At 41.2% G+C, this 23,435-nt stretch overlaps 1 protein-coding gene across 1 annotated transcript; it reads right to left on the bottom strand.

Moving 5' to 3' along the window:
- Positions 1-208: 208 nt before the first annotated feature.
- Positions 209-21,369, bottom strand: CUNH11orf97 (chromosome unknown C11orf97 homolog). The gene is made up of 4 exons (XM_006092773.3): positions 20,768-21,369; positions 14,718-14,822; positions 3,984-4,109; positions 209-543 (listed from the first exon to the last, which is right to left on the bottom strand). The coding sequence occupies exons 1-4, from the start codon at positions 20,958-20,960 to the stop codon at positions 539-541; spliced, it is 429 nt and encodes a 142-aa protein (XP_006092835.1). The 5' UTR covers positions 20,961-21,369; the 3' UTR covers positions 209-538.
- Between the last annotated feature and the right edge of the window lie 2,066 nt (positions 21,370-23,435).

Genomic DNA, 23,435 nt, shown 5'->3' with positions numbered 1-23,435 from the left:
TCTCCATAAACTTCTGGCTGCTTAATATTTAGTGGACAAATTCTAGAAATATGAAGGACTCTACCAAGGCTAGCACTAAAACGACTGTTTCTGAGCCAGAGACTTTTCCTCTGTGTTATTCATTCACTTACCTGTATAGGTATAGCTGGATGGATATTTTGTTTTGTTTTGTTTTAATGGATGAACATAATGATACCCTAGTGAAAGATTTAGGTTTATAATGTTTACTTGAAGTAAAGACAATACATATGCCTGTTTTATTATGCTTTACATATTTAATAAAATAATCTGAATTAGAAGCCTAATGTGACAACTAAAAATAAGTTTATTTTCCTTCATTGTTTTCAGGTGCTTAGTAAGCTTTACCAATAGTCTGTGATAACTTTGGCTTAATTTATAGATAGGAATTAATACCAATAATATAATTTATAGACACTTTTTTACACATCTTAAACTGTGAAACAAGTTTGGGGTTTCTTCTCTGTCTTTCAGACATTAGGAGAAAGAGGTTTCTTCTCAATGGAAAAATGTATTCTTCTTATCCTAAAGTAAAGAAAAATGTGAATAAGTAAGTAAATTTTCACTCTGGGGAAACGCCCTTTAATCCCAACCCCACTTTAATCTAAATTGGATTTGTTCCCAAATGTACTTCATTTCATAAAGCAGAATGTAAAAGCCACAACCACGTGATCCAAGTAACCGAGAAACCACTCCTCCTCCCATGGGGGCTCGTTAGAAGCACAGAATGTCAGACCCCTGGCCAGACCTACTGCCTCCGAATCTGAATTCTAATAAGAGACCCAGGTGATCTGTAGGCACATTGAAGCTTGAGAAGCACTGGGCTAGACAACTTCTTGTTGTTTTCACACGCCACAGACTGAGAAGGCAATTGATCAAAGAAAATAAATGAAACTTGTGAGGATGGTGAAAGTGAAACGTCTGTTTGCAGTCTCTAACAGAAATGTGTTTTAGAGCTACAAATGGATGATCATAATTCTAAATTTAAAATAATGTGCATGAAATATTGGAAAAGTCATAGCTGCAATGATTGTGTTGTTCATGAGAAAGAGGAAAGAAGCCCAAGTGAATAAAAAAAAAAAAAGATGACAAGTGAGGACTGATTGGACTATCTAGGTGAAGTACATTTTATAGAAGTTCCTGGAAATATTGTAACCCCTGGAAAACCTCTCTTTGAAAGCATTAGTTCAAAGGTGTTTGTAAGATATGTGAAACTTATCATGATTCACACACTAAAGTCAATAGGTTCCCTTGCTTTTCCCTCTGTTATCTGCATTCTGTTTAATTTAGCAGTCTCAAGTGGTGGAACACCCTATACTTTTGTGGAGTGGGGAGATGTGAGTTAGCAGCAAGAACATTCTGAACATATAGTATGCATTCATCACATACGTGCCGGTTCATCATTCATGCCAGTTTGGTCATTCTCGTGACAAAATGTGATTGAGCACTTAGCCTGCCAGGTCCAGTGCTAAGTTCTAGATCAGTGATGGCGAACCCTTTGAGCTCGGCGTGTCAGCATTTTGAAAAACCCTAACTTAACTCTGGTGTCGTGTCACATATAGAAAGTTTTTGATATGTATTTAAATGCCATTTAACAAAGAAAAATCAACCAAAAAAATGAGTCCGCGTGTCACCTCTGACACGCGTGTCATAGGTTTGCCATCACTGTTCTAGATACACAATGGTGAGTCAAAGAGACACAGTTCCTGCCTTCATGAGCTTCTGATAGTATATGAATTACCACTGATCAAATTTTGAGTTACCTGTAGATTTTGTTCATCCATGTTATTTCTGTGCCTTGTACCTCTCTACCTTTTTTCATTAATAATGAGAAATGTTTAATTCTTAGTTATTGGTCTGATTCATATTGACCAATCAGTTATAATTTGTATACAGATAGTGGCAGTTCTTATGGCAAAATGTGGCTGGCAACTTACTGATGTGAAGCTAAGACAGATAACAGTCACAGTTACATATGGTAACACGATCACTATAAGGGCTTGACATGGGCTGGAGATAGAGGGCTGAGGCCTGCTAGGAAGGCAGTCTGGGTGAGTAACAATGAGCAGGAGCCATGAACAAGTCTCTCCTACATTGTATGGATGGAAGTAATGCAATTATGGTCAAAATGAAACATATTTTTAAATCATGTGTCCCCAATTGAGGAACTGGGTAATCTATTTTATGTCTTCAAATGAAGGTGATTTTGTTTTTTCAAACCAGTCTTATAACACGGCATTTAGAAAATTATTCACCTTGAAAATAAATTGCTTTACAAGTTTGCTTGGAATGATGGATTTACCCACTGTAAGTGGACCTGACAACTTGGGTGGAAAGTTGAAATCAACAGCCCCCAATGGGCACATGGCCCAGACTTGGGTTGAATCAACCATTGCTTCATGACACAGATATCTTTGTAGATTTTGAGTGTAGTTGCCTCCCAGCTTCTAACCCTGCAATCCCATAGCCCTGGCATTGTGCCTGTTTAATCACCACTACTAGTTCCACCCTTGTTTTCCAATGACTGGAGTCTCTGCCATGATGGCCCAGTGATTCAGAGTATGGTCTCGGAAGTTGGGTGGACATAAAGTTTGTAGTTCTGACCTCGCTACCTCCTAGACATGGGATCTTGGGTAATGCAATGTCTCTATGCCTCAGTTCTCACCTGGAAAACGGAGATTAAGCATCTCATCTCATGGGATCATGTGGATTACAGAACTATATAAGACACTGCCATGCCTGGCACATGGTAAATGGTGGCTATTACTACTTTTTAAACCCAGGTCTCCATACTGGTTCCTTTTTGCTACATGAATCTCCTATAGCAATAAGGGTTTCTGTTTATTTGATTGTATTAACTTGTGTCTTAGTTTCTTAGTGGCAATATTTTCTTTCTACTGATTTCATATTCCAGAGGCTGTCTCCCTGGGAACCCTTCTCCTTTGTCCCACTTTTGCTGACCTCTCACTGTACTCTAGGTTCAACAGACACCCAGGCTTGGTCACTGTTTGTCTCAAAGAGGCAGTCGTGCCTAGTGGTTAAAAGCCACGAAGACTAGCTGCCTGGGTTTGTATCTCAGCACTTTCACTTACTAGCTGAGTGACTCTAGTAAATTATTCAACCTTTCTGTGCCTCAATTTCTCATCTGTGAAATAAATTGTACCTGTGTCATGTGATTGTTGTAAAGATGAGAAAGATTAATATATTTGAAGAATCTAGAATCATAAGTGCTACACAGCATTTGCTATTATGAATCTCACTTGAGTGACCCCGAGCTTGGCACTTACCCCCTTCTCTCTTCTCACTCTGGGGTAACCTCCTAATTGTAGAGATATTTTTAGGATTTGTATACCCAGTTTCATGTCCTTAGACTATCTGGACACTGCTTGTGCTTCCATGTCAAGACCCCTGCCTTCTCCACATCCTGCCACAAATGTTCCTGGCAGACACTGGCTGTGACAGTGAAGAATGAGGAATATTTTGTTCCAAACATTATGTCTGTGAGGAGCAGTGCACTGCACCCAGACTGGTGGCCTCCTACGTAAAATAGGGTGAAACCAAGGGAGCCCAGCAAAGCGGCTGCCTTATTCTCCCTTACTTTCCTCACCCGCCTCTCCCCATTTCCACTGGTAAACAAAGGTCATCCATCTGGAAGCAAGATTCCTCCCCACTGAGGCTGACTGTGCGCTACAGTCTCTTACGTGGCTAATACAAAGCAAAGGAAAGAGAAGTGCAACTCAGAGCATGAACTTCCGTTGCATACATGGGGTCAGTTGGTTAGCTGCACTGTTACTGTTTAAATTCCACAATGAGGCAATGTGGCTAACCTAAAAGTAACCAGCGAGAAGCAAGGCAAAAGAAGATTGAATTTTGATTGAGAACTTTGACTAAAGCATACACTACTGGTGTGTAACCTGTTCTGTGCCTTTAGGGCCTTGGAGGAAGTCGGGGTATTGGGGTCTTACTTCTCAGCCCTCCGTGCCTCGAATAGTACTTGGCTTGTGGCAGTAATGTGTTTCTGCTGGGCAGTCCTGGCTTCAAGCCTCCCACGGGGAAATTCCTTTTAATGCTCCAAATCCCTTCCAGGGCCACTGTTAATATTTTCAAAAGCAAGATGATTATTAGCTTATTCTCTTTTTAGCACAAAGTATTTTAAAAATATTTATGTGGTAATTATTTTTGTCAGTCATTTGGGTGACAGTTTATATGGTTTGATTAATCAGACCAAAGGTCTTTATTATTTGTTGAATCTTTTATTCCAGTTCATTCATTTCATTATTCCTTATGCAGTTAAACCTCTACAGTGCTTAATTAGATCATTTAATTTGATCCTTAAGAAGTAGATGAAAACCCAATATGGAAATATAAGTAATAAAATGCAGAAAGATCAAGAATATGTAATAGTTAAGATATAGATTTCATTCAGTCAACTTTGTCTGATTCTGATTTTTTAAACTAAATCTTTATTGTTAAAAGTATTACATATGTCCCTTTTCCTCCATTGACTCCTTCTAGCCAGCCCACCCCTGGCCTTAGGCCTTCACCATTGTCTCTGTTCAAGGGTTATGCATAAATGCATACAAGTTCTTTGGTTGTTCACTTCCCACCCTCCCCTGCCTTCCCTCTGAGATTCTACAGTCTGTTCTATGCTTCTATGTCTCTGGATCTATTATTCATCAGTTTATGTTGTTCATTAGATTCAACGTATGAGTGAGGTCATGTGATATTTGTCTTTCTCTGATGGGCTTATTTTGCTTTGCATAATGGTCTCCAGATCCCTCCATGCTGTATCAAAGGGTAAGAGATCCTTCTTTTTCCTAGAAGTGCAAATATTTCTAAAAATAATATAACCCAAAGTGACCACATTAATTCATCCAGTAGATTCAATAATCTTCTAAAAGCCATAAACTAGATGCTGTTTAATCTCCCCTTTAAAGAAACATAAACTCACTAGAAAACACTATAGCAAAATATTTGGAATATGCTGTCTACACATTGGCAGATTATAGGCCTAAATCCTGATACCATTCAATAAGTATTTGTTTAGTAATGATTTGCACTGGGCTTTCCTCCCTATCCTAAAGACAATTAGTCTGTTTTCAGAGTCAGTCAACATAAATTTGGTGACAATCTACTGTGTAGAAATCTGTGACCCAAGTCAAGTAAGGTAGTGAATTCAGGTTAGCGCCCAAGTTGTTTTTCCCATTTTGGAAGCTGCAAATTTCAATGGCAAACATTTTCTATAGATCCCAGGATGCCCACGGGCATCCACACTGACATCCGATCCCTCGCTAAAGGATTTCATACCGTGTAATGATTAGGGGCTCAGCCTTTGAGTCGGCAGGAGATCTGGGTTTTAGTCTCTGCTCCACCACCTACCAGTTGTATAACTTTGGGCAAGTTCTTTAACCCAGTATGCCCCAGTCTCCTCGTCTATGAAAAGGGGATGATAATAACTACCTTAAAGGCTAATTATAGGCCTGGGATAAAATGAAGAAAAGGTGCTCTACACTTAATAAATAGAAGCTATTATTTGGAAAGGGACAATAATTTTCCTGTCCAAGTATGGACTAGGATTCCATTTCTAGAGGCATCGTGACTGAGCTAATTCTCTGAGCTGAATGTCAACACTTGCTTCTCCTTCCCTCCCCTGAATAGAGCAGCTGAAGCTATCTGTCAAGATTAGTTTCTTCCTTCTTCTTCAAAGACCTTCAAGGAAAACTCCACAATCTCCTTCTGTCAAGACTTACAAGGTTTAAGCTGTTTCTTGTATCTAACCTAAATCTTCCCCCACCATTCAAACCAGGTTCCTCTTCTTCCATCAAATCTAGAGATAGAAAAGGGCTGCTCACCAGCCTCTGGATAGTAGACGCTCAGATCTAGGAGTCCCCAAACGATGATTAAATACCCCCTGTGCAAGGCACCCCGTAAGAGACCAAGGAAGAAGATTTAGATTTGTTCTGCACTGTGGGAATGTCAGGTAAATGGAATACAGTTTAAAATCGGTTGGTAGAACTATGTAATAAAACCATAGCCAATTAGATAGAAGACCCGCAGTAGTCTGATTTAGTTGCGGTCTTTCGGATGCAATCACAGACATAGCTGGAAGTTTACAAATAAATAGGAAAAATACCTGAAATGCAGATGTTCAGAAATGCATGAAAAAAAAACCAACCAAAAAACCCTAGAAGGATAATATGTGCATAAGTATGTACTGTACTCAAGGGTAGAGGCTGCTGGAAAAAATAGCATTACTTTGATGTGATGTTTGGATGAAGAAGTTACGAAAGATGATATGTTCCACTGGAGAAAGGTGATATATTCATCTGGAAAGAAGCGCGGATACCCTCGGAAGCAGCTGCCTCTTTAAAGAGAAATCCAGCTCCCTCAGCTCCAGCCACGGTCATGGCCACGTGCATTCCAGGAGGAGGAAGGAACACAAAGGGGAGCAGCTCCAGAGACCTGTGTTGGCAGCTGGACCCGAAAAGGAAAAGGGCAGCAGGCACAAGAGAGAAGCTCCGAGAGAGGAATTAAATTCTTTCTCGAAACTCAGAATCTTCCAGACATTCTTCTCCTCCTCTCATGCCCCCAGCCCTTTCTAGTCAGAGACTTTTTGAGGAATGTGGTTTTTTTTAATCCCCACCCGAGGATATGTTTATTGATGAGAGAGAGAGAGAGAGAGAGAGAGAGAGAGAGAGAGAGAGAGACATCAATGTGAAAGAAACATTGATTGCCTCCCCTACTCGCCCTTACCTGAGATTGAACCTGCAACCCAGGTGTGTGCCTTGACCGGAATTGAACCTGCAACCTTTCATTGTATGGAATGACACAAGTCAATCAACCGAGCCACACAGCTAGGGCTTAGGTGTGTTTTTATTCTGAATTTTAAAGTTACTAAACCATGCCTTTATGCTGGGAAGTGCAGCCAGTGGGGCCTGGCCTGGTCTCTCAGGGAAGGAAAGCTCACCCTTTAAAAATATTTGTGTTCCCTTCAGCTATCTCTGGACTGTGCACAATGAACATCAGAGCCTGAAAAGCCAGTTTAGAGCCATGTCATCTATGCCTCCTTTATGTAAACATGGTCAGATCTGATCAGAGGAAGAAAAATGTAAGTGATTTAAATTTTTGTTTGTTGGCTTCCAGGCTCTGTAATTATCTTGACATGCCTTTGGCGTGGAGTAAATTCCTTGCATATTGTAGGTAAACGAAACATTTTTGTTGAATGCATTAACAAATAACAAACACATCCACTCACATAGCAACGTTTTACATTTTCTCAGTTGGTACTAAACATAATAAATAAACCAGACTCTAAATTAAGTTTCCGTGCATTTACACACACAGAGACACAGATGAATGGATTTGGCAGGACACTATTGAAAGTCATTGGGAAAGGAAATGTGGAAGAGAAAACTAGGAAGCTTCATTAATCAAATTTATCATGACTACTTACTAAAGTTCTGCAGGTCTTAGCCAGATAAATACAAAAGCCCTTGCAATGTGAAAACATTAAATTAGAATATTCGTTTTATTTCTGCAAAGTCCTCTGTAGAATTTCTTAGAAACATAGAAATCATTTTAAGATAAATCATTCCATAATGCATGCCTCCCAAACGTACCTCTTCTTTTTAAAAAGTTGTAAGGAGGGGGAAATCTTCAGGGAATCACTAAAAATATGTGATGTCTGCTAAATTCTCATATATCCAGAAAGTTCCATAAGTTGCCCCAAATTCCATTTTCACCTGACAGGAGATCTGATCAGAAAATTGTATTTTTTTTCTTTTTTTCCAGGATGCTGAGAACTTTTCTATAGGTCCTGGCCCTGTTCTCACCTGTCAGGAACGTGTGTGATGAAACCTCCATTCTGAATCTAAACTGGGGCTGAAACTGGGGAAATGTGCCAACTTTTGTTTTGGTGTTGGTTTTGGGGTGTGTGTGTGTGTGTGTGTGTGTTAACTGACGAGAGTACTATTTGTAACGTAGTCCTGTTTTTTAATTTTTATTTATTTATTTATTTTAAATATATTTTTATTGATTTTTTACAGAGAAGAAGGGAGAGGGATAGAGAGTTAGGAACATCGATGAGAGAGAAACATCGATCAGCTGCCTCCTGCACACCTCCCACCGGGGATGTGCCCGCAACCAAGGTACATGCCCTTGACTGGAATCGAACCTGGGACCTTTCAGTCCGCAGGCTGACGCTCTATCCACTGAGCCAAACCGGTTAGGGCCATAGTCCTGTTTTTTAAAGAGGGACAGTATAACTCAATGGTTAAGAGCCTGCATTCAAATATCACCTATTTCAATGTGTGACAATGGGCAAGTCACTGAACCTCCCTGAGCCTCACCTTCCAGATCGGCAAAATGGGACTAATAAGAACACAGGGTTGTTATAGGAATTAAGAGAGATAATTTGTGAACACTGTCATGTCCAGAAGACACACTGTGAATGATAGTCATTATGATAATAATTAGTATTCCCATCATTACCATCATCATTTTATATCCTATCTAATAATAGACAAACATGGTAATTGACCGTACCTTTGCTATGCCTCCCATTGGCTAATCAGCGCAATATGCAAATTAACCACCAACAAAGATGGGGGTTAATTTGCATACGTAGGCTCCAAGTGGCGGAGGGAAGACTGAAGGCGAGCCGGAGCTGCGAAGATGGAAGACTGAAGGCGGCTCCGGCTGGCACAGTGAAGACGGAAGACTGAAGGCGGCTCCGGCCGGAGCCAAGGCCTGGGTCCCGGGTGCCGGAGGAAAACCTGTGCCGGCAGTCAGGAGAAGGGAAGGCCTATTGCACGAATCTCTTCGTGCAACAGGCCTCTAGTATATATATAAAGACACCCTTCATCTACCTCACCCCTCACCACAGCATCCAATGCTTCTTACTGAGCCCATATGTCTCTGCTTTAGGAGCCTGGAAGAAAATCAAAAACCCAGAGAGGTTTTAGAGGCCTGGCAGCTCATTTTTTCTGTGGTCACTGATGCCATTCCCTAAACCCAAGTATGTGGACACAGCAACCACCACCTAGGACATCTTGGCCACCACATGGTCTTCACAGCTCTTGTTAACTGATGTCACAACACAGCCACAAGAACGGATGGGACAGCCCATGCAGCTGAGGGCCCCAGGAGACTGCACAGCTCCTTATCCCGAGTTCCCTGTTCCTACCCAAACAACAGCACCCCAAAAGAAATGTGTTGATCACTCTGTTAGATGTCCATAACACCTAACTTCTGGATCTCCTGATTTTATTTATTTATTTATTTACCAATTTCACTCAACCCAAGGAGAGAAAACTTTTGATCTTTTACCAACCAAAGAAAAAGAGAAAAAGCACATAAATAATTTAAATCTAATGCTTCTGGATACTTGACATTATTAACTCAGTCACAATTAAAACGTGATATAATGTGAGGTGCTTAACTTTGGGACAAACCCCCCTCTAAACAAATGGCATCATCTTTGCAGTAGGTTTACCTCCATGCACTTTCTTATGTGCCCATGTGTAGGTGCTTTATCACTGATTGAGGGGAAGCCCAGTCTGGACATTTTTTGGAATCTCACCTTCAGCAACCGTATCATTGTGAGAGTCTGTGAAACTTATTGTTTGAAAATTCAAATGAACCCAACTAATGTATACACAGCTCCACAAACATGCTTGGATACATGTATATAGCTTGGAGTCCCTAGAATTGAGATAGACTGGGGTATACCTAAGAAATAGTATATATTGCTTCTCTATCTGAGAGAACTTCTGAGAGAGAGTGAAACCAGGCAGGTAATACAAGGAAGTAAAGTCAGGGGTAAAAACTAACTGGCTCTTCCAGTCTTATTTTCTTTCTACTTGTGCTGGAGGCGTGAATGCCAGAGAAATACTTTTTCCCTATTTCTACCACAAGAAGAGGAAGTCTGCAGTGAATGTGTAAACATTAAATAGCATGTGATATGCCCCACTTGACTGGGGAACTGGGTGAGCAACGTTTAACAGTTGGGTGGAGAGGCCAGCAAGGACAGTGTGACTGCTGCCAACTGTGAATGTCGACTCTGTTGTCACATCTTTCTTTCTCTTCCCCCCTTTCTCTCCACCCAAGATAATCTAGAAATCTAGATTTGTATATAAACAGTCCTGATATTATTTAAAATGTTGACAACTCCTTCATATATTTAAAAAACCCAATGCAGAACAAATAAATATGTCCATATGTTTATAAGAGGGAGCTAGCATATGAGCCAACAGTTTGGATCCTGAGCCAAGCTAAGATAGCCCTGATAGCCTAATGAGATGCGGGATACGGTGATCTGGAGTGGGATGGAGGATGGCTCTCTGGTTCTAGACTTGGATAACAGGCCATGGCATTCACTGGGATGGGTGACACATGGGAAGGAGCAATGGGGAGAGGTATGAGTTTAATTTTGGACGTGGACCCTAGGTACTTATGGGACATCTGGGAAGAGAGATTTAGCCTGGAGACACAGATTTCAGAAGCATGGCAGTGATATAGTAGAGGAAACTACGGGAATAGCTGAGCCGATTCAGGGAGAACTCATGAAACAAGATGAGAAGACTCTGGGTAATACCCTGGCAAACATCCACATTTGAAAATGGGGGTGACTTAAAATTATTCATAAAGGAGGATTAGAAGGACTATCCAGAGAAGAGAAGAATGAGGACATTTTAGTATCAAGGAATTTGAGGAAGGAAGAATGGTTAAGGAGAGAGCCATCAACTATGTCAAATGTTGCAGAAATCCCAAGCCACTAGATTTAGCCATAATATGTCACAGGAGGCACTACAGTGAATAGAAAGTCAATGGTGCCCTGGCCTGGTGCTCAGTTGGTTAGAGCGTCATCCCAATATGCCAAGGTTGTGGGTTCGATCCCCAGTTAGAGTAATACAGAAATCAACCAATTAATGCATAAATGAGTGGAACAACAAATCTCTCTCTCCCTTGCTCTCTCTCCCTCTAAAATCAATCAAACAAACAAACAATCAAGAAAGTCAACTGCATTTGGGGTCAGACCTGAATTTGGAATTCGGTTTTGCCATTTACTTAATGCATAACCTTGGACAGTAAAAAAACCTCTCAAAATATTAGTTTACTCAACCATAAAAATGGGTAACACTACTAGTATATCTCAAAAAAGCCATAACAGCTATAGCACATGGCTTTGTGAGAATTTGTGGTAAGTAAAATAGAGACTCTGTCCTCAGGTGGCTTATGTTCTAGTGGAAGAGTCAATAATGGAGTACACAAATTAATATATAATTCAGGAAGTGATAGAAAAAAGCAGAAAGAAAAAAGTAATATAAAGGCTCCCGCAGTGGTTCTCAACCTTCCTAATGCCACGACCCTTTAATACAGTTCCTCATGTTGTGGTGACCCCCAATTTCATTGTTACAAATTGAACATAATTAAAGCATAGTGATTATTGTCACAAAAACAATATGTAATTATATATGTGTTTTCTGATGGTCTTAGGCGTCTCCTGTGAAAGGGTCATGACCCACAGGTTGAGAACCGCTGGCTTAGAGAGTAACTTGGGAGGGTGGGTAGTTTCTATTTTAACTTGGTAGAGAGGTTACCTCCGAGTGAATGACATTTGAAGTGAAATTTGAATGAAGAGAGAGGAAGACATTTGATGGTCTAAGTGAAGTGTAAAGGTGGGGGTTGGGGGGAGGAGGAGAGGGAGGGGGGAGTAGGTTTGGCCTGCTCCAATATATCAAGAAAGCCTGTGTGGGTAAAGTGGATTAGGAAAGTATAGGAGATGAGTTCAGAGAGGTGAGTTGGCCATACAAGGAGATTAAAACATAAACAAAGACTAATATGGAGCCATTGGAGAGTGTTGAGCTTGGAGGTGATGTGCGAAGATTTACATGTAAGAGGTCCCTCTGATTTCTGTGCAGAGAATAAAGGACAGTAGAAACTGTTACAGGATGTTACTGCTGAGCCTGCAAGAGATGATGGAGGCTTGGGCAAGGCCACAGTTGGGGAAATTTAGGTTATATTTCAATTGTAGATTCAACAGGATCAGTTGATGGACTGGATGTGAAGTTTGAGGATTTGACTTCTAGGTCTTTGGCCTAATCCACTGAGTGAATGGTGGTACCGTTTCTCGAGAAGGTGGGACCTGTTGAAGAGTGGGATTTCAAAAGCTGGAGTAAGAACATGAGTTCTGTCTGGGCCTGTTAGGTTTGAAGACCTATTAGATATCCAAGTGGAAAGTTAAGCAGGCTTTTGGGATTGTAGGGGAAAGCAGAAGCTAGAGAGATCAATCTTGGAGTAGAATATGATTAGATATGACCACCCAGGAGTCAGTGTCGATAGAGAACAGGGCCTGTGATTGAATTCTCCAAAGTTCAGAGCAAAAATTCTCCAAAGTGGTACGAACGAAACCAGGAGATTGGAGCACGGTGACCTGGAAGCTACTTGAGAACGTGTTTTAATAGGGAAGGAGTAAACAATTGTGTCAGATCCTACAGAAAAGTTGAGTGTGATGTGTTTGTGGATGTTATCTGATCTTTAAGATCATTGGATTTGACCTTCAAGAGGAAAGCCATTTGAAAACTGGAAGAGAACAGTTATCCTGGATTCATGGAAGCAAAAACCTAATTGGAATGGATAGAGGAACAAAGGATAAAGAAGTGGAGACCATAGGTCAAGTGTACTAAACTCTCAACATCTATAAGAGCCATCCAATCCCTACAAGTTTTATGCAGAATTCTGGGTGTGGGTAACAAGCTGTGTTTTTGGGACGAGAAGCCATGACTTCACCATGTATTTAAAGAACTGCGTCACAGTAATCCTGCACCAGCAGGTCCAGTGGCTGGCCCAGAGCTGCCAACACCCTGAGACTAAGCTTGTGGCCAAGGACATGGGCTTTCAGCCATTAAAAGAAGGAGGAGGAGGAGGAGGAAGAGGAGGAGGAGGAGGAGGAGGAGGAGGAGGAGGAGGAGGAGGAGGAGAAGAAGAAGAAAAGAATAGCAATTTGTTTTCCATAAGTATAGTCCCTTTAAAACTTAACCTTAAAGAATTTATTTTCAGCTTTGAAAGATTTTTCTAGGCTAAAATAGTACCTCTCTGCCACCTCTAGTGGATATTATTAAAATGCAGCCCAAGCATTCTCTATTTTATTTGAACATATTTGAAAAGATTGCCTATAAAAATGAATTTTTATAAGCCAAATGATATTTCCTATTCACATAGCCTGTCTTATAATCAAATATATACAATAAGAATAATACAACATTGGCCTAGCCAGCATAGCTCAGTGGTTGAGCTTTGACCTATGAACCAGGAGATCACGGTTTGATTCCAGTTGGGCACATGCCTGGGTTGCAGGCTCGATCTCCAGTGGGGGGCATGCGGGAGGCAGCAGATCAATGATTCTCTCTCATCAATGATATTTCTATCTCTCTCTCTCTCTCTCTCCCCCTTCCTCTCTGAAATCAATAAAAAAATATATATTTAAAAGATTAATACAACATCCAAATAGTATATAAATCATAAATTTATAAGTGTATAAATGAAAGTAAACCCCAAATATAATAGTATAGACTTAAACAGTGTTTAACCACCAGGAAAATGGTATGTAGTCTGGGTATCGGGGAAACAGGTTAGTGGTCATTCTCCATCCACTCACAGGAGTTCAAACTAGACTGTAACTCTCCTTCCAGATACCACATGAACAAAATTGCCCACTTTGCTGCTCTCTCCTTCTGTAAGAATCAGTGACATGGGAGACCTGAAAAGATGTTTCTCTGGCTGGTTTTGAAAAAGAGAGCAAATATGTCAGGAGTCTGAAATTATGCACCTTGCGGCCTGCAGTGTCTGCTCTTAGGGATTTTTAGAGAATTCAGGCCTTACCTGCTGGGTGTTCCACAATCCTCAGAGTCATGTTTTCAATTCTTTTATTTCTCCCAGCAATGCTGGTACCCAAGAGAGTTTCTATAAAAAACTGATGATTTGAAGGGCATGAAGTATGCACCTAGTAATCACTGAGAAAGAACTGTGAAAATGAGGGGCTCCAGCAGTTTCGAAATTACATCTGTGAGGGATTCAGATTCTAGAGCATGTCTTTTCCCCAATGAACCACCAGTGAAAGCTCTCAATACCATATAACCCATACACTATATGTATGTGCAATAAACCCTTGGATAAGTTGACTTATTTAAATGACTTAGATTCTTCTGGGTCAGTGATTTGCACAGCGGGGCCCCTTGGCCTGCAGCATCATCACCTGGGAACTTGATACAAATGCAAATTCTTGAACCCCACCCCAGACCTACTGAGCCAGTTCCCAGCAATCTGCTTTTGATAGGCTCCTAGGTAATTGTGATGAAATCTAACGCTGGGACCACTGTTATTGGTCATACCTATGTTGATAAAGATCAAAGATGTTATTGTGTTTTTCAGGCAGTCGGGGGGAAAAATTCTGCTTGTCATTAAATAGAAATCACTTCAAAAAACCTGAGATAGCGATGTAGATACTGATATTTAATAATTTAATAATAACAGCTTATTTGGGTATAGGCAAGTAATTATCAAATTAGCTCAATAATTTCCTCAAAGAACCATTTTTCTTTTGATAGTCATGATTTTGCAATAAATAATCATTCTGCAATCAAATAGGCAATTTCATATCCATTTCACAATACTGTACACTCATTTGTCACCAAGATTACCTGCAGGTGGATTTTTAATGTGGCATTCATCTCTCTTAATATAGAGTTCTTCTTCCAGTACTTCCTTAATTCTCTTGTGTGGCTCACAATATAAAAATTTCTTCCCTATAAAGACATTAACAAAGTTGGTTATGTACCATAAATTCTTCCCAACCTTCTAGCCACTACACTTATATGAGTAATTATTTTTAAAAAAGACATATCCTTCTTTATCAATGCAGATGATAAATCCTGCGGACTCTGTTTTGGGAAGATCTCCTGGTTCTTTTGGGACTTCATACTGTTATATAATTCCTGAACTTTTGGGTAGTTTAAGATACTTCTTTTAGGTATTATGGGGAAATACATGAAGTTTTCTTCATTAGTTTTCAGCCCTAGCCGGTTTGGCTCAGTGGATAGAGCGTCCGCCTGCAGACTGAAGGGTTCTGGGTTCAATTCGGGTTAAGGGCATATACCTCGGTTGCAGGTCCTCCCTGGCCAGGGCCCTGGTCAGGGCATGTGCAGGAGGCAACCAATCGATGTTTCTCTGACATCGATATTTCTCTCTGTCTTTCCCCCTCTCTTCTACTCTCTCTGAAAATTAATGGAAAAATATCTTTGGGTGAAAAAAAAAAAGAACACTTTCATTTGTTCAATAAAATCCTATTAAAGACTTACTCTGTGCCAGGCATTTGGATAGGGGCAAAGGACATAGCAATGAATAATTCAGATGTGTGCATGGAGTCTCCAATGCAGATATATAACAGAACAGCCTCAGCACTATTTAATCATCACTTTTAGAGACTGAACCTGAATTGTAGTAGTGAACCACTATGGACCTATGACTTTGTCCTGGCCTCTAACCTGGCCCTATAGGACATCACTGCAATAGTGGGGAACCGTGTTATTTGTTCTAAGTTCCTTAGCTATATTTTTTCAGCTCTGTGCTATCTGACCCTGTCTGTCTCCCCAATCTCTCCTGTCAGCCTTTCTCTCTTGTTCTCTGAGCTGTAACATGGCCCTCTTGCCCATTCCCACATCTATTTTCTCTGCCTAAAGTGTGGTTCTCTAGTATTTTTGTACAGGGAACTTCTATTCAAATTTCAGGTGTAGCCTTAAATTTCTCTTTTTAAAAAAATATTTTTATTGACTTCAGAGAGGAAAGGACAGGGAGAGAGAGATAGAAGCATCAATGATGAGAGAGAATCATTGATTGGCTACCTCCTGTGCACCCCCTACTGGGGATTGAGCCTGCAACCTGGTATATGCCCTGACCAGGAATTGAACTGTGACCTCCTGGTTCATAGGTCAATGCTCAACCACTGAGCCACACTGGCTAGGAAAGTTTCAGTTCTTTAGGAAAACCTTCCCTGACTCCACAATCTCAAAATGCTCCTGGTTATTTGTTCTCATAGCATGCTCCTCTTTCTTTAATTTCATTTATTTCAATTTATATATGGTTTTATTTACTTTACATACAATTACTTATATAACTAGTAACATATCTTCCTTACCAAACCATAAATACCCTAACGGTTAGGGCCTAACCTAAAGGCAGGGATGTCTATTTAGTCAGAGCTTGGCATAATAATAGATGTTCAGCAAATGTGTGTTCAAATAGAATCAAGCCTTGTTCAATTAGACAGAGCTCGCCCTGGCCAGTTTGGCTCAGTAGATAGAGCATTGGCCTGGGGACTGAAGGGTCCTGGGTTTGATTCCGGTCAAGGGCACATGCCTGGGTTACAGACTCGATCCCCAGTGGGAGGTGTGCGGGAGGCAGCTTATCAGTGATTCTCTCTCATCATTTATGTTTCTATCTCTCCCTCTCCCTTCCTCTCTGAGAGCAATAAAAATATATATTTAAAAAAATTGGATAGAGCTCAAGACTATTCTATGTGCATGTCTGCCAATGCAGCCTTGTGAATGTCAGGGAACCAGTAGTTCTAGTCTCAGTACTCAAAAGCTCAAAACAAAGAACCAAGGAACACCTAAACAATAAAATAATTTAGCTATTTAATATTTGGTTTTAAACTCACAAAGATATGGCAGGTGCATCATCTTTTCCAAACTAACCAATAGAGAACACAAGTGAATAAATTTGGCTTATGTGCAGACTGGCCCAAATGGGCAAGAAACCTGCTGCTTCTGGCCGTGGCCCTGGGTCATGCCTGGTCATGAAGACCCCACACACCCTTAGACAAGGACAAGGTAGAGATACTTTCTGCATCTCATTCTTGTTTCCCCAAAGCTAGGAGTCATGGGAATGAGAGATGGGATCAGAATTACTCCAGCTTAACTTTGGTTTAGACTTTTTTGGTTAAAATTTAGGCAGAAAAGCTTTTAAGAAATGTAGCTAAGAAGAAAGAAAAGCCTAAAACAGGTTAGTAAAGAGGAAGAGACCAGCTGTCCTAAATTCAAGTCTCTTGACAATTTCAACCCAGCTGCTAGAAGAATTTATAGAGGAAATCACTAAAGTTTTGAGGAGCTAGTATAAGCAAATATTCCCTGACCCCAAAAAGAAATAGGAACTGAAGGAAGGAAGGAAGGAAGGAAGGAAGGAAGGAAGGAAGGAAGGAAGGAAGGAAGGAAGGAGGGAGGGAGGGAGGGAGGGAGGGAAAATAAAAAACTAGCAGCAGTTTAATGTTGATTCTTTACCAACATTGTGAATGAATTGGTCAACAGATTGATTGTGAGTACAATGAGGAGCTGTGATTACTGTGTTAAGGACTGCTGAAAACAATATTATTTCAGACTAAACTTTTTTTTTGTTGTTGTTAGGAGCTAATAACAATTGCTACAATTTATTGAATGCTACCATGCCCTAAGCATCTTACATACATTATATCTCTCTCACAATCACCCTATGGGTAGGTATAATTATTCCTATTTTATAGGTGAAAAAGTAACTTTCAAAAGTCACAAAACTCATCAAAAAAATTAAAAGTCTTGCCCACCTGATTCTTCCAAACCCAAATTAGTAACCAAGATAGATTAGAGAGATGTGACCACAACGTATCTGCATTTCAGCAAAGCATTTGATAAAGTGCATTTGTAGGAGACAGAATGCCCATGTCATAGATGCTGATTGACAGGTCAGGGGCTTCTAGAGGCTCTTTTTGGAATTGTTGGGATCACCATCTAATTTGCTCACTTGGATGTAGAAAATGCCAGCAAACTAATCAAATGTGAGAATGGCACCAACTTGGTGAAGGACAAACTCAGGTTTCAAAGGGCTACTTCTATACCTGGAATGAAGTGCTAAAATCCATAGGGTGGTATAGGGGGGATAACTATACCAATTTGTATTTAGGAATTATGGATGTCATAGACTGCATTTGTTAATGTGTTAATAGTATAAAGTGTCTACCAAAACAGCTAAGGCAATTTTGGATCCATTTAATAGGAGTGTCATGTTCAGATCAAAGGAGGATACAGTCCCAGTATACTATTCTAAGCTGATCATACCTAGAATACTGGATTCAGTGATTTAGTAAACTGGAGAACATCGGAAGAGGTCAACCATTATGGTGTGTGAGCTACAAATTATTTTAAAGGTAACATTGAAGTCCATGAAAGATTTGATAGGTGCTCAAATTAACCTTTATACAATTCAAGGATGAAATTATATCATTTTAATGGGAAAGGACTATATTCTATCTGTGTATATTTGAGAACATATCTGTGATTAGGGAGTGCAAGCTGTAGAGAGACTGCAGACCTTTCCAAAAAATAGACTGAAAACATTTGAAAATTGACAGAGTACTTCGTGTGGGTGTGAACGGCCTGTCTCTACTTAGGCTGAGGCCCTGAGAGGAGGTTTTTGGGGAGGCTGAGGAGGGAACTCTAAATGACTCTGTGAGCTTCCAGAAAGTTTAGACTCCTGCCTCAATTCATTACTCACTTCCCTGCAACTTGCCCAATGCCCGGCATGAAGTAAGGACTCAGTATTTGTTGAGTTGATGAGTGAACGGTTAATTCTACCTTTTACACCTACAGCCACAGGAATAAAGAACCTTTAAATTCTAGCATCTTTAATGAGAAAAGTCCCAGATAAGAACTTTGTCAAAATAAGGAATTACTTAAATATTGAAAGGGCGAGGGCTATGCCCTCCATCTTGCCTGTATCCTCCATGTTGGGGCCACGTGCGGCCTTCTTCCCGGAAGCCCAGGCCTCTGCTGGCCACGCCCGGGATTTTAAACTAACCAATGACAATCAAGGGAAGTGCGCGCCATAGATATGACCACATCCTGTGTAACAAGACCCGGCTTACGCCTGACCAATCGGCAGGGCCCACAATCCCCTCGCTCCACCCCCCTATTAAAACCCGGTTTTTCCCACGCGGGGGCACTCTGCTCCTGGTCGCTGGGCTGGCCTGAGGTGGAGTCGGGTTGGCTAGCCCCCAATAAAAGGACCTTCTGCTTTTGCATCGAACTGGCTGGCTCCTAGTCTGGTCTTTGGGGATCTTGGAATCTGGGCATAACAAATATACTAAATTCTTTCATATACTGAATGAAGTTGCTAAGGTCTCTGCATGCAGAAAAATAATGCATCATAATCAGTCATAGTGGAAGCTGATGCTGAGGGAAGAGGCCCTTTCACCAGGAGGCAGAGGTTTTGGGGCTTCTTGATGAGGTCTTGCGGGAGGACTGTGTGTGATCCCCTGGGCGGGAGACTGAGCCTCTTCAGCCCAACACCCCCTCCGGGGACCGCTGAGCTGGGAGGTAACTGCAGGAACGGAGACAGCTCTCCAGAGACACAACAAGGAGCTGCAGAAGGGCTGGAAACCGCTGGGATTCCGACCTCTTAGGCTTATTATCTTCACCATCATCATTCCTTAGCACCTGCTGAAAACCTGTGGGGCGCCAGGGGCTGGGAAACATCTGTAAATCCATGGAACAATATGGATGAGCACTGCGACCTGGCGCAGACTCAAGTTACTACTGTGACCAGAACTGCCTTCTGTGCGTTTGGCAGGGCAGGGAGGAGACAGCAGGGTAAAACGTGGCCTAAAATTGTGAGATTCTAAAAGGATTAGGTAGTAATTTATGGACTGAAAGTCGAAGAGATGAGTAAGTGTTTGAAGTGTTACAGAAGACCGGAGAAGAACCAAGCAACGCTTAGAGAGATGGAGTTACACTTTATTATTATTATTATTATTATTATTATTATTATTACGCATGGGCTGAGAGAAAACTGTATTTCAAATTCTGGGCCCCAACACGGAGGAAGTTTCCCTATTTATATCTTTTTACCTTCTTTGTCTCCCAAATATGGGGTTTTCCGGTCCCCTTTGCAAGTTCTTAAAGAGACCTATGTGCTGGGGCTTTGAGACCTCAACCAAAGGAAGGCCTGGCCTGGCGCCAGCACTGATAACTTCGTCTGGGGAAGGTTTATGGCCTCTCTGGAATGGGAGTTGTCTTATTTTCCTTATTATTTAAGCCAGCAAGCATTTACAGGAGCCAAAATGGCAGGGTTAAAATTTCAAACAGCAGTTTTTATATAAGATGGATGCTTCAGAAGTATTTCTCCAGAACTGGCTGAGTGACCGTGGAAGAGTCACTTCCTTTCCTCTAGGCTAGACCTCAGTTTCCTGGTCTGTAAAATGAAGGAATTGGCAAACATGATCTACATGTTTCCGTGTATGAATTTTATATATTGTATTATTTATATAATATACATACATACATATATATATGTGTATATATATATACATATATATACATATATATGTGTATATATATATACATATATATACATATATATGTATATATATATGTATATATATATACATATATATGTATATATATATATATAACATTTTAATGACTTTATATTTTGATACATTTTTATGTATACATTTTTCCCCCAATACCTTCCAGGCCAATGACGGGGCCAATTAAGTCGGAGGCTACCCGGGGAAATGGCCTGGGTGCTTTCCACCACAGTGCCATCACCTCTCCTTTTGCCAAAACAGCAGCTCCACCCCCTCCCTCCCAAACCTTCCCGGCTTCAACCAGTCTCACTCCGGTTCCCCCCATTCCCCCCTCCCCCCGCCCCGTTTCCTTCTCACCGGTTCTCCACACGGCAGGTCCCTCTGCGCAGGGTCCGCGGCTGCAGGGGAACTCACACTGTTTGTGGGACTCCCGGGGGCCGCCGTCGTTGGGCTCCCCGCGAGCCCCGCACCCCAGCCCGGCCGGCTGCCCAAGCTGCTGCGGGTCGCTGTCCGCCTCTGGCGCCGCCACCGTCGAGTCCTCCACCCTCATGCCGCGGGCGTCTTCGCGACTCGCCTTCCCAGCTTCGCCGCAGGAGGCCGAGAACGCGAGGCGTCTCCGGTTGCCATAGTGATTGCGATCTTCCCCGCCCCCAGCAGCTCTCAGCCGGCTTCTCCCCCAGGCGTCCTGCGCGCCCAAGAAGGCGCTGAAGTTAGCCGGCCGCGCTTAGCTACTGACCAACGCAAAGGATTTGCCATCAATCTCTACTTTGCTCCACACATCAGTTTGGCAAGAGAGGCTTTACTATTCCCGGGTAGGGAAACTAAGATTCAGAAAAAGCTAAGGAAAAGGTCTGAGGCCATTCAGCAAGGAAGTAGCACAGCGGGAATCCGAATTCAGAAAAGTCTAGCACCAAAGCCCAAAGAATAGATCGCCACCCGGAACAGGTAGGAGCGGGGGCAGGTACTGGACAGGTGAGTTGAGGGTAAGGTTATGCTTTATGGCGTCTCGCTCCCTGCTACACACAGAACGTGATGGAATAAATGAATGTTGAGGATTCCCAACTTTTGGATTCTAAGTTTTTAATCATTGTTGTTGTCGTTAAACAACTCTTGTAGTTTCCAAGCACTTTTGTATTCACAATCCATTTCAATCTATATAACAACCAATTTTACAGGTGAGGAAATCAAATTCAGAAAAATTTGATTTGATAGCAAATGGGAAAACCGAGTCTTATTGCTTTTGTTTGTTTTTGTGTGTGTGTGTGTTTTTTGTTTGTTTTTGGCAGCCATATAAAAGAGGGAATTATGCTGTGTTAATTTTATGAAAGCTAAATGTGCATTATTTTACCGAGTTAAATAGTTCTACAAGGCTGGTAACCAAATACAGGGGACCCCATCTGCCTCCATTTCCCCCCAGAGGCAGCCACTTTCACTTCTTTTGGCTGATAACTTACTATTTACAACCATATAACCAAATGCTCCTTTTGCTGCTTTTTATATTTCAATGTTAGGTATATGTTGGTTTTCTACCATGGAAGACAAGAAGTTAGCAATCATTCATGCTCACCATCTATTCATATACTTATTGCCTCCTTCACCTCCTAATACAGATAAGCTGAAATTTTGGCTGGAGCATTTTACATGATCATGACTATGTAAACTCCAGTGACAGCCACGCCAAGTCATATCCTTTTCCTTTCTGGAGTTAATAATTACCTTGTTTTTTAATTTGCTTGATTTTTAATGTCCATATCACTAATTAATTCCCACACTCTTCGTCCTTGTGTAAATCTTTTTTTAAAGAAGAATTTATTGATTTTTAGAAAGAGAGGAATGGAGCAGGAGAGAGAGAGAGAAACATTGATGTGAGAACATAACATCCATCACTGTCTCCTACACTGGGGATCCAGACGCAACCAAGGCATGTGCCCTAACCAGAAATTGAGTCAGCAATCTTTCCATGCACAGGAGGACACCCAACCAACTATGCCACGCCTGCCGGGGCTGTAAATATTTTAATAAGTTCAAACACATGAGGAATTCTATCCATTTCATCTTTTCTAGAAAGTCTCTTCGGAGTCCGGACTGTGGTTGCACAGCTGCTGTCTAAGGATTTCCCTTCACCATCATACCTCGCCTGCACTGGATCCCTTACTTGTGCATCCCATCTTTTTCTCTTTCTTGGTTGATTCACTTATTTGGAAGAGCATATCTCCAGTTGCCCTTTGATAACTGGTCTATGGGAGATTAAATGTCCAAGTCCTTACAGGATTACAAGTGTCTTTATTTTACTTTCTATTAAAGTAGAGGTCTAGCTGGATAAAGAACTCTAAATTGGAAATAATTTTTCCTCAGAATTTTAAAGTCATTGCACCATGGTCTTCTGGAATCCACTGTTGCCATAGAATTCTGCGGCCATTCTATTCTTCATCTCTTGTATAGAACCTGTTTTTTTCTTTCTAGAAACTTGGAGAATCTTCTTTTTGTCTTCATTGGTTTGAAACTTCATGATGATACACCTTGATATGGGTCAATTTTTCATCCATTTTACTGGGCATTCAGTAGATCATTTCAACCTAGAGACTCATGTCCTTCACTTTAGAGATTTAAAAAAAAATCATTTCATTGCAGTGTCTGTTTTCTCTGCTCTCTCTGGAACCCTGTTATTTGAATGTTAGATCTCCTGATTTGTCCTCTAATTTTCTGACCTATTTTATATCTGTATTTTTGCACTATATTCTGGGAGATTTCCTCATTATTTTCTAAACATTTGATTTCTCATTTCTGCTATCATGTTTTTAATTTCTCAGAGCTGATTCTTTTTAAAAAAATATATTTCTATTGATTTCAGAGAGGGAGAGGGAGAGAGAGATAGAAACATCAATGATGAGAGAATCATTGATTGGCTGCCTTCTGCATGCCCCCTACTGGGGATCGAGCCTGCAACCTGGGCACGTGCCCTTGACTGGAATCAAACCCGAGACTCTTCAGTCCACAGGCTGACTCTCTATCCACTGAGCCAAAC

The sequence above is a fragment of the Myotis lucifugus genome, unplaced genomic scaffold (assembly GCF_000147115.1).
Source record: "Myotis lucifugus unplaced genomic scaffold, Myoluc2.0 scaffold_104, whole genome shotgun sequence".
NCBI classification, from domain to species: Eukaryota; Metazoa; Chordata; class Mammalia; order Chiroptera; family Vespertilionidae; genus Myotis; species Myotis lucifugus.
Note: the sequence above shows the minus strand (reverse complement) of the source record. Positions and strands in the feature narration are given on the sequence as shown.